General features: G+C 32.9%; 2 protein-coding genes across 4 annotated transcripts; one reads left to right on the top strand and one right to left on the bottom strand.

Moving 5' to 3' along the window:
• Positions 1 to 896: 896 nt before the first annotated feature.
• Positions 897 to 4,706, top strand: LOC113867095 (eukaryotic translation initiation factor 6-2). Of its 2 annotated transcripts, none has more exons than XM_027502090.1 (8): positions 897 to 1,039; positions 2,001 to 2,058; positions 2,214 to 2,310; positions 2,444 to 2,529; positions 2,667 to 2,711; positions 3,364 to 3,494; positions 3,787 to 3,897; positions 3,973 to 4,706. In XM_027502090.1, exons 2-8 carry the CDS (start codon positions 2,049 to 2,051, stop codon positions 4,228 to 4,230), a joined length of 738 nt encoding a protein of 245 aa, XP_027357891.1. In that variant the 5' UTR covers positions 897 to 1,039; positions 2,001 to 2,048; the 3' UTR covers positions 4,231 to 4,706. The 2 variants fall into 2 exon arrangements, with proteins under 2 accessions (XP_027357891.1, XP_027357892.1); XM_027502091.1 differs by having other exon boundaries at positions 949 to 1,039; positions 1,987 to 2,058; positions 3,973 to 4,397.
• Positions 4,707 to 5,240: 534 nt separating this feature from the next.
• On the bottom strand, positions 5,241 to 10,440 carry LOC113867088 (T-complex protein 1 subunit gamma). Of its 2 annotated transcripts, none has more exons than XM_027502078.1 (14): positions 10,263 to 10,440; positions 9,895 to 10,001; positions 9,694 to 9,755; positions 9,536 to 9,608; positions 9,237 to 9,304; positions 8,990 to 9,059; positions 8,782 to 8,850; positions 8,626 to 8,697; positions 8,270 to 8,343; positions 6,689 to 7,351; positions 6,491 to 6,616; positions 6,263 to 6,367; positions 6,102 to 6,176; positions 5,241 to 5,763 (listed from the first exon to the last, which is right to left on the bottom strand). In XM_027502078.1, exons 2-14 carry the CDS (start codon positions 9,917 to 9,919, stop codon positions 5,572 to 5,574), a joined length of 1,674 nt encoding a protein of 557 aa, XP_027357879.1. In that variant the 5' UTR covers positions 9,920 to 10,001; positions 10,263 to 10,440; the 3' UTR covers positions 5,241 to 5,571. The 2 variants fall into 2 exon arrangements, with proteins under 2 accessions (XP_027357879.1, XP_027357878.1); XM_027502077.1 differs by having other exon boundaries at positions 5,243 to 5,763; positions 9,895 to 9,992.
• Between the last annotated feature and the right edge of the window lie 1,263 nt (positions 10,441 to 11,703).

Here is an 11,703-nt window from a genome sequence, read left to right on the forward strand (position 1 = left end):
GCATTTGGATAAATTGATTTGAAGCTAAATTTTAGAATTCTTCATAAGAAAAAATTTCATATTTACTACTCCACTTATTTAAAATGATGTTGTATATGCCATATCAATCTTTCTGTATGGCACTTAGTATTTAAGAATAGATACTAAAATACTTAAATGTGAATATAAATTTAGAATTAATGTAAGATTTTTAATACTTCAAATACTTAAAATACTAACTCTAACCAAAACAAAAATTTAATTTTAAAAAAGATAATTGATTTTTGCTAAAAAACTTTATGATGAAAAAATAAAAATGTTTTCTTTAATATATAATGTTAATATTATTAATATATTTTTAGCAAAAATATTATTATTATTTTATTTGTTAATATTTTAAACTAATATATTTAAATTTATAATTAATAAAATCATAAAATAGAAAATTAAAACAATTTAAATAATCTAAAACTTTATTCAAAGATTTGATTTAATTGGTAAACTAAAACATGAAGTTATCTTATCCTCCTTACATAAATTGGATTTTTTTTTTATAAATGAAATAATTTAAAAAACCATGCATTTTTAATTCTTTAAAATGTTTTAGCTTAAATAAGTTATTAATTTCTTTAAAATTTCATACCTTTTAATTTGAATTTTTTAAAAAAATTATTTATTTTACTCTTTGTATGTTATAAAAACACAAATTTAATTCTAATTACTTTTTTTAAAAAAAAATTTAGAGACTAAAATTGAATACAAATTAAAATAAAAAAGACATAATGTTTTTGAGAGACCACCAATACCTTGTTTAAACCAATTATCTTTATCTCTTATAGAAAAAAGTTAATTTTGTAACCTAAATTTTGTTTATTCATAAATTTAAAATAAATGTAAATAATAAAATATGAATCGTGCAGCCCACGGTACAAAGTAGTACAAAAGACAATACCCTAATTTTTCTCTCTGCCTCTCAGTCCCTATTTTCATCTCCGGCAACTTCTCCTCCGTCGCCGCCACTGCCTCCGCCGTGACTTTCCACCCTTTTACGCCGCACCAGGTATTCTCCCCTTCATGATTCCACAACCAACTCTCCCTTCGTGCTGAACTTGAAACCGACACCCCAAACCCAAATTAGGTTATGGATTATTTGGGATTTTTGGGTTTTGATTTTAATGTAATTTTATTATCTTTATTGTGTAACTAGTCGTGGGCTTTTATTGTCAACACAAACCACATTAATCCTTTTTTCACATACTAGTGGCACATTTTAAGTTCGGGGTTTGGGGATTAATATACCAAGTGCATCTTTGTAACAGTTTGTTTACTTTTTTATTTACGGATGATTTTGTTTTAAGTGCTCTATGGAAGGTGCGATTTTATTTTATTTTTCAATATTCAAATAAGACGGTTGTCAAAGATGATATTCTTTTTGGATCTGAGGCACTTTTAGAACCTGTTGGTTTTGAGAATTCTCAGTTAATCAACTTTTTATTAAATAATATTTTGAGTTATGTTTTACGGAATTGAAAGTGAACCAAAACTAAATCTTCTTGTATTTCATGTATTTAAGATAAAGATGCATTTCAAAATGAAACTTTTTATGTTAGTGTAATTCAGATGGCCAAATGGGGATTGGTTGCTGGGAGTTGTTGGATTGTATATTTCAGCATGGACTTTGCTAAAGAAACGTATGACATTTTTTAATGATCAAGTTTCTAATGGAGATACCATTGCTCTTTATCTATTTTCCTATTCAAATTTGGTTATTATTAGTTTCAGTTACTTAATATGTGACTCTGTAGTCTTAGACTGTCCCGGGAGTGTTGGTTTGAACAACTTTGACCTCTTTGTGCCAAATTTTAGTGAGTCTAAGGTGAAGATCTGTGACCCACAGATTGAGTAAGTGAGAGTTATGAATTATTAGATATTAGGTAAATATTGTTAACACTGTATGTATTTATTTCCTTATGAAACATGGGTCCTTTATTTTGTTTTTCTGATCAGAACTCTTTCTGTAGCATCTTCAATTTGATTACTTGGGTCAAAGATTTTTGTCATTCTCAATCATGGCAACTAGTAAGTGAGACGCATATGTTTCTTATATTGTTTTATTTGCTCTTTTTAGTGATGTTGTTCATATATGTTGTGTAATATACCTATTAGTTATTCTTTGGTCGAAATCCTTGTTTACTTTTTAACTGAATATATTGATTGAATATGGATTCCTGCAGGACTTCAGTTTGAAAATTCTTGTGAAGTTGGAGTCTTCTCTAAACTCACCAATGCCTATTGTTTGGTTGCCATTGGTGGTTCTGAAAGCTTCTACAGGTTTTCATTTTTTTAGACTATTAAAAAATTCCTAGATGAATTTAAGTCATTACATTTGTATTTGGTTTCAAGTTATTTGAAATTGCTATGACAGTTCTATAAGTGAATTATGTCAATATGTCGCTTGATACAGTGTATTTGAAGCTGAGTTAACGGATGTTATCCCTGTGGTCAAGACATCCATTGGTGGTACTCGTATTATTGGTCGTCTTTGTGCTGGTAAAGTTCCTCTTACCTTCATTTGATCTCTTGGTTTCTCAAGGAATATTATTAGTCAATATCATGGATTAAGATGGCTCTATTATTCATTATCATTTGTTTGTACCAAATGAATTTACCTTTACATTGATTTCCAGGAAACAAGAATGGGCTTCTCTTGCCCCACACCACCACAGACCAAGGTGATTCCTGTTTTTGTTATATGTTTTAGATTCTTTGTATTTTGGAATGCTATTTAGTATCATGCTATGGCCTGTGAAAACATCTTTGTAAGTTCCATTCTCCCCAAAGCAAAAATTCACTCTATACATTGTGTGAATAAAATGTCAAACCATTACTTTGCATTTGATTGATGATTCTGATTACAGTTAGCTTAGCACAGCTAAGATGAATAAATGCTTGTATCCATAAAAATATTAAACAATATCACTACTGTATAATTGTGATTGAAAGTTATCAAACATGTCTACTGGTTTAATTACCTAATCATAGACAGGGAGTGGTTGATGGTTGTCTTGTGGCTATCCAAATAGCCAATATAATAAAGATTCTGAAATATGTTCATTTGTTGGCAAGCCTATAATCTTTATCAACACTAATCTCTAAGCCTTTCAGCATTTTTTAAAAAAAAAATTGCTGGGTTTTGATCAGCTCTTGTATGTCTCGGTTGTTACTAATTCTCTATGATATGAGGGTTTCCTTTCTGAATTACAACAGTATTGTTTTTCCGTTTTGTATCTTGCATATTATTTTTGTTGGTGGTATATAATTCCATACCAGTTATGATATACTGACTCATGGTACTTGATCTTATTTCCTTGATTATTGCTGTAGAACTTCAACATTTGAGAAACAGTCTACCTGATCAAGTTGTTGTTCAGCGAATAGAAGAAAGATTATCTGCACTGGGAAATTGTATAGCGTGTAATGATCATGTGGCCCTCACTCACACTGATCTTGACAGGGTATTGTCTTATTGTAGATTATAGATTTTCTTTCCTGTACTAATCTGTTATTCATGTCTAAGATTGGAAATTGAATTGATGAGAGACTTACATTTTAATGTTAAAGGATGGACCTTGAATAAGGAGATGGACAAATTATCCCGTACATTCTCTTGTAATTCTGAATCTGATCACCTTAAATTTTTGATAAACTGTAATTTCTTGGAAATGAAATGCAAAATTTACGTTGCAAGGTTTTCTGGTATGTGAATTGTGCCTTGCTCCTAGTATTCAATTTGATGTTTTTGTTCAGGAGACTGAGGAGATGATTGCAGATGTTCTTGGAGTAGAAGTTTTCAGGCAGACGATTGCTGGTAATATTCTTGTTGGTAGTTACTGTGCCTTATCCAACAGAGGTGGTTTGGTGAGTAAAATAAATTTTCTTTGAAATGCATAATTTGGGCGTCTATACTATCTTTTGACCATTCACTTGATGCAGGTCCACCCTCATACTTCCATAGAAGACTTGGATGAACTTTCTACACTTCTTCAGGTTCCTTTGGTGGCTGGTACCGTAAACCGGGGCAGTGAAGTAATAGCTGCTGGAATGACAGTTAATGATTGGACGGCATTTTGTGGTTCAGACACCACAGCAACAGAGCTTTCTGTAATTGAGAGTGTTTTCAAGCTGAGAGAAGCTCAGCCTAGTGCCATTGTGGATGAGATGAGGAAATCTCTCATCGATAGCTATGTCTGAAATGTGGTAATAGTGTTTGTTTTGGGCAAAAGAAGATATTGCACTGCTCGTTGTTAAGATCTTATTAAGTTCTGGTGATAGTTAATATTGTGCGGTGTGAACTTACATATTTGCATTCCAAAAATGGATTTTGTACTTTTCATTAAGTTTGATATCGTATAATATTTCTTAGTGAATGCTTATGCGTTCCGCCCTTGATGTACTAGATGTCTTCGTGTGAATTGGAGGTTCCTGTGGTGACACTCGTTTTTCTTCATCGACTTGATAAGCGCTCCTTTTTTATGTCGACATATTACACTCCTAAATCCTTTGACCTTGCACAATATTTTACACTGTCATTCATAGACAAGAAGACTTTTTTTAAGTAAATTTCGAGCAGCTAATATGTACTTATTTTAAGTTGGAATAAGTTTTTACTTGTACAATAAATTTGGGTTTTTCCAAACATTTATACAAAATTCACATTAACTTTTATGACATCTAGCATATTTCTTTTTTAATATATCCCTTTTCGTTGGTTAAGAAAGACGTTACTTTAAATCCTTATACTTGTCAAAAGACTTTAGTTTTACCATGCTATTATACTCGTTAATACATACCTAATTTTAGTAATTAATTTCGATTGATTGGACAAAGTGAAACTAGCACAAAAAGCATCCAACTGGAGCTCTAGCACTGACATCATTCCAAGAAATCACCCTATTAATGTTTTTTACTGCCTACGTTTAATTTAACAAATATGAACATTAGATATCTTTATGGTACTAAGATAAATGAGTTGTTATTTAAGGAAAATGTTACATCAGCCCTGAAGTATGAGTTCAACAAACTGAGTAGTAATTTTTTATTTTTAAAAGATTATATAATTTTATAATTTTAAGACTTTTTTTGAATAAAAGTTTATCACTTTTAAATACTTAAAAGTAAATTTAAAGACTCGAACCTTCCAATTTTATAGTATCGATTTCAGATAAATTTAACAGTTACACGAGCAAATTTCATGATAAATGATATATCAATAGTTACTACCACTTCATTCAATTAATAATTCAAATAAAACAAATAATATCTGATGAAAATGTAGAAAAACGATATCAAACATTATAGCATGAAATGCCAGAATAGCTTCTCAAAATAATGGATCAAGAGCACTCAATAAAGCATACGCCAGTCGTAACATCAAAGTTCACAATTCGCTCTGGCAAACGGTACAAGGCACAAAACAACAGCTCAATCAAGGACCCAAAGCTTCTAAGAATAACGATAAGATTAAAACAGACCCAAGGACCCTAGCACACTTCTTCAACTCTGTCAAAAAGCAATGTCAGTTGAACTAAATTTTCAGTCAGGAAGGATTTGCTCACTGTCAGCATCTGCCTCAGTCTCAACCTTTGGTTTTGAAGGACCTGCGCCTGCTCCAGGGGCTTGCTTCTTCTTGATCCCACTCACTATATCATCAATCCTCAGAAGCATGCAAGCAGCTTCAATGGCAGTCTTAAACGTTTGTGCCTTCACATTGTAGGCATCCCAGATCTAGCATCACATTAGAACAAAACATTTTATTTGTCCGGTTGCTGCAAATATGCTTTATCAAGACGGTAAGTACAAATAAATTGAAAAAAAAGACAAAGGATAATTTCAGAAGGGGCCGGGGGGAGGGTTGTCAGTAATGGGCACATGGAATATAAGGTGGACGACTATTCCTCCAATGAAATGAACACAGATTATCTTCACCATGTTGCCTCGTTTGGTAATAACTGAAAAATGTTAGTTCGAATTCTAATGTGACTACGGTTGGCTAAATAGCAATTGCCATTTCTGGAACCATTTACAATATGCATCTTTAACAGAATAGAATGAAAGTAGAGTACCTTCCGCTCCTTCATGTCAGTGATTACACCAGTATTTCCATCTATACCAATCCATGCATTTTCTCCATTTGCGTGCTATTATTTTCAAGAACACAACATTAAACACGATAAGACTTTGGAAAAAGGACTGAACACAATAAGTAATAGCAAACTATTCTTACTTTTCCTTGTAGTGCAGTCATGGTCCGGATGACATTTACACCACAATTTTGTGCCAGAGTTCGTGGTATAGCTTCAAAAGCGATGGCAGCAGCTTCGTAAGGCCACTGTCAGCCACAAGAATACTAAGTGAGACCAAGTGTAAACTGCTAGCTACTCCAGACAGGTGACAGTACTAGAATCCACCAAATATGAATTGATATCCACAGGTTCATAGAAACTACACTCACCTTCTCTATGCCCTCAATGGATGAACTCTTTTGTTTCAAGGCAGCTGACACTGTCAACTCTGTGGCACCACCCCCAGGAACAAGCTTCGGATTTTTTATTATGTTCCTTGCAACAGACATGGCATCCTGTCAAAAAAACAAATTTCAGAAAGCAGTATGATCAACCTATTGATCCTTAGAAACAAGTCAATAGCTTACCTGTAGGTTTCTTTCAACTTCATTTAAGAGATCTTTACTAGCACCCCTTAATAGTACAGTACAAGCCTTGGGGTCTTTGCAATCGACAATAAATGCAAAGTACTCGTCTCCAATTTTCTTAACCTCAAATAACCCAGCACCAGTACCAACATCAGACTCCTGCAATTCATCTGGTCTGTTCACAATAACAGCACCGCATGCCTTAGCGATTCTGTTATTATCAGTTTTCCTCAGCCTCCTGATTGCACTTACACCATGCTTGCTCAGATAATGGCAAGCCAAATCACTCAGACCCTTCTCTGTAACTACTAAGTCCGGTTTAAACTTCAAAATCTGCATACAGAGTTCCTCAATGTATTCTTCTTCCATCTTCAACAATAGACTCCAGTCTTCTTCTTTGAGCAGTTCGGCATTTGTCTGGTTCTCACCCTTTTTATACTCAAGGGGACAATCAAGAAGAATGATACGTGGGTTAACAATCTTTCTCCTCATTTTGCCTGGGGCAACCACATCTTTGTTTATCATAACTCCGTTGAGAACACTTGAATCCTCCAGCTGCCCACCAGGAACCTTCTCAACCTTGATATAATTTTTTATATCTACATCTCTCAAACCTTGGCCAATGTCAACACCTACTGTTGTAGTAGCATCAATAGCTAAATCCTGGAAGTAGCCAAGGTAGAATATATGATACATAATTCAATGGATCTAGAATGCTATGCAATTTCAAATGGCTAAAACAAATTACCAACAGTCAAGTAGCATCATCAGGTTCTAATCCTGTTCACTCAAAACAGAAAACAACAAAACTGAAGACCAAGAGCTAAAATAAAATGAGATTATTATGAAGCTATTTGCTTATCCATGAAATTTTAAAGGAGAAGATATATTAGTGTGATAAATTCATAGATGAATCACCTAATTCCAGTGGTCCATCTAATTTATGCATAAAACATAAACACATTTGTCTGAATGCCAGACACGTCATGCATCATGAACACCCAAATTGTACTTATCAAAATAACTCCTCATGCTTTTGTAAAAAACTACAGCATAGATGACAGCTAACATCACTATATTTAGCCGTCAGACACCATCCCCATCAGTAACACTCCAAAGACTAGGTCTCCTTTACGTAGGATGGTAGGGTTTAAAACAGAAACTTTATTAACTTCAACAGAGTACACAAATACTCATGTCCGGTAGACAAATTTCCCTACTAGTAGCCAAGGCTCCCCTATGATAAAACATTTCTCAGCCTTCGACAACAGAACAACACACCATACATATCAGACACACCCTTCCTTTAACTACAACACATAAATAAATAACTGCTACAAAGCTGTCCTACCAGATAACCACCCCTACTACTAATTCTGGCCTGCTGATTTTTCATTTCTCCCATAGTACACAACCACATTTTGGTAAGTTATATGCACAATCTAGAACCTGATCCACATCTTGACTTTGGGTAGTAGAAGGATTTTATGAAATGCTAGAAAAAACATACAGCGAAGCAATAACATAAAAGAACAAAGAATATCAATTAAAAACCTGGCACAAGAGAAAAAGGATACTCACAGCAATTAAATCACCAAATTGACCTGTGAATTTGGTACCTATGCAGCTTTTTACTAGCCCCAGCATTGTAGCTCCTGCAGTTTGATTCATAATAGCATTAAGATTATTTGTCAAGCAGTAATTAAATGGAGCAATCATGTATTGTTTCTGCACATTACTCAGTTACTATAAATTACTAGGAGATTCAACACTAAACTCAGTTCCAATAGGGCACTGGTTCCACAAACAATAGGAGTATAGTCTACAGAACTGAAAAGGTTCAGCACACTGTAGACTTCAGCCTATTACTGAGAGCCGAGAGGAAGTAATTTTTTAGTCTTAACATAAAGACGAACTAAACCAGTATTGAAACTTACGATCCTGAGCATCAATAGACATTGCAATTTTGTCAAGAACAGCAATAGCATCCTCTAAAGCTTTGTTATATGCTGCAGATTATAAAAGTGTCACAATCATTATATACAATTTATACCCTTTTTGGAAAGAACCACTGACTAACACTATTAAGTTACCTCGGCAAATAACTGTAGGGTGATAGTTTTTGTCAATGAATGCTTCGGCTACGTGGAGCATCTCACCAGCTGCACTCAAAATGCAAGATATTGAAAATGGCAAGAAGACAACATGCTGCCAAGTAACTCAACAAAAGATCTGATCCTCCATTCAGTATACAATACAAAAAAAATCAAGAATTTGTTATTAAATCATGCAGAAACATACCAAGAATGATGACAGATGTTGTTCCATCTCCTACTTCTTCGTCTTGGGTGCGACTTAATTCAATCATAGACTGTATACATCGAACATGAGAACAGAATTAGAAAGTTTCATAACAAAGAGAAACTAAACCTCTGAAATTCACAAAAGGTAATGCTTTCAAAAGACATGGTCTGCAGAGCAGTATACAGTAGTATGTATAATGCATGACAAAACAATATCAATGAAGTGAAGCAAAAGTGACATATACCTTTGCAGCTGGATGAGCAAGGTCTAATTCACGTAAGATAGCATTTCCATCATTAGTAACCACAATTCCTGATAATTTACAAGGAAAAGTAATGGGCCTCAATAAATACTTAGAAACACAATCTGCACAACAGAGCCTTCATGGTAGACACATCATCCATTAGAAAAAAAATAATTATAAAAAGAATCATCTTACTAAAGGTGAAAACAAATATTTGTGTCTTAGCTTAAAAACTATGTACACCCTTCTCACCAAACTAAAAAGAGTCGCAACAAGTCGTACAAAATGAAAACACTAACCTCCCGCAGCATCAAGAAGCATTTTTAGCATGGACCTGGGCCCCAACGTTGTACGGATTATGTCAGCAACAGCCTGACAGTCATCAAACATAGTAGGTTAGAAACACCAAATGAACACTAGTAGTTGCTAGTTAGTTGGTAATTTGTAATGTGTTTACCTTCGACGCCTGAATATTGGCATGGTGTACCTTGGTTCCAGACTCTCGTTTCAAAGAGTCCTCTGCAAAATAAAATTGAAGAACACAAACCGAATAGGAAACCATTTAAATTCAATAAAAAGCGAAAAATAAACAAAAGAAAAAAATTGTGATCAATTAAAAATGAAGAAGAAAAAGAAGAAACTCGAGCAAAGAACTTACTGAGAACTAGAACTGGCGCGTGCATGATTTCTTGGATTCAAAATATTCCGAGATTTCTTCACACGCAAAAACTAAATCCAGTAACAGAGAAGTTGCTCCTGAAGATGCTGACGAAAATTAGAGTTTCAATTCACATTTTTCAAACAGAAGCAAGTTATTTAAACTCAAACACTGCAACAAAACAGTTTTGCTCAAACAAAACGCGCTAGATTCAAGCTTTTTCCGAATGAAGAAAACGCGCAGAACGAAGATATTAACAATAAATCCAAAGGAAAAAAAAATGAAAAACCCTAGGTGCACTGGGAGGGTGGCGATGCAGTGAATGACGGCTCGAGTGGTAACAGATCAGAAAGGAGAATGGTAGTTACCTGAAGTTGGGCGGAGAATGTTCGATCGATGGCGATGGCAACGGTGGCTGGCGGTGGCGGAAGGGGCGCTAGGGCACAGAGAAACGATGGGTTTCGAGAAGTGTGTATAATATAAGAAAGGGTTTAGCAATCAGTAACAGAGAGACCTTGCTCAGGCTTTTCCGCCAAAATGTGCTAGAAAAACCCTCGACCACTGCCATATTATTTATTTATTTATTTATTTTTAGTTTTAATTTTCAAATTATTATTATTATTATTATTTGGTGAAGAGTATAGGAAAAAGAGGAGAAATAAAACTGGGCAACATTTTTTGGCAAGCAGAAAGTTTTTAAAATTTCAAATGCTTTAATCTTTAATTAATTAATTTACTCAAAATTCAACATTTTTATTTTTGTATTGTTTTTTATATTAAATGAAATACACTGCTTGTGATTACTGGGTAATAAACGGTATAGAAAGAATCTCATTGTTAGCATTTTTGAAAAAATATTTCACTTTTTATTTTTGAATTTTAAATCATTTGGTTATGAATAGAAGACAGAAGAAACAAAACTAAATAGCATTTTTGCTGAATAGAGTATTTTACATTTCAATTTTTTTCAAAGATAAAGATGCTAACCAATTTAATTGTTCCTAGTCCTTTATATCTTATAACTTCATGAGAATTATTGTATGACTATGAGATATGTCTCTAATATTAAAAATTGAACTTTAAAATGCTTTTTCATTGACAATTTAGTCCAGAATTGATATTTTGACGTAATAAACATGCACTGTGTGAATTAATTTGACTTTCATAAATAGCATTTTGGTAGAATTAGTTTTAAGAAAAAATATTAAAGTGAGTTGAAAAAATTATTTTTTTATTAAAAATAAACCTTTTTATAATTAATATATATAATATAATTTTAATGCAATATATATATATATATATATATATATATATATATATATTGGGATATAAGTTTCACATCGGTGAATTAAAAGTGTACTAAGAGTGTCTTATTCTAAAATGAGCACAAATAATAAGATCACTCAAGCTGAAGTGACTCCCTCCAGACCCACGTACAAAAAATTAGATATAATCGGTTAATGACAATAACTCAATCCTACAAAGGTAAATTATGTTCACAGTTATTAAAATTCAATAAAATTTTGTTTAATATATTTTTTATATTATTTTATTAGTGTAAATATATAAGAAATTAGAAGTAGCATGTGTAATAAGGATATACAGTGCTACGTTATTGCATAAATTAAGAGAGATTTATATAATATGAAAAAAAAGTATAAATCAAATTTTATTAAACATCCGAAATTTGAGTCTTATTTATTCATCATAAATTCTTTTAGATAGCCAAGTAAACGAGAGTTACGAGTTTTGCTTTTTATTTTTTACTCTACAAAACACAAATAAGTAATTATATATATTTGTTTCAAC

The sequence above is a fragment of the Abrus precatorius genome, unplaced genomic scaffold (genome assembly GCF_003935025.1).
Source record: "Abrus precatorius isolate BTA unplaced genomic scaffold, Abrus_2018 Scaffold5, whole genome shotgun sequence".
In the NCBI taxonomy this organism is placed as follows: Eukaryota; Viridiplantae; Streptophyta; class Magnoliopsida; order Fabales; family Fabaceae; genus Abrus; species Abrus precatorius.

Coding starts and splice junctions, on each gene's coding strand:
- LOC113867088 (XM_027502078.1), bottom strand. CDS start 9,919: ATGCACGCGCCAGTTCTAGTTCTCA. Junction 9,609..9,693: donor CCAATATTCAGGCGTCGAAG/GTAAACACATTA, acceptor GATGACTGTCAG/GCTGTTGCTGACATAATCCG. Junction 6,177..6,262: donor TGACTGCACTACAAGGAAAA/GTAAGAATAGTT, acceptor TGAAAATAATAG/CACGCAAATGGAGAAAATGC.
- LOC113867095 (XM_027502090.1), top strand. Junction 3,495..3,786: donor CTCACACTGATCTTGACAGG/GTATTGTCTTAT, acceptor GTTTTTGTTCAG/GAGACTGAGGAGATGATTGC. Junction 3,898..3,972: donor TATCCAACAGAGGTGGTTTG/GTGAGTAAAATA, acceptor CACTTGATGCAG/GTCCACCCTCATACTTCCAT.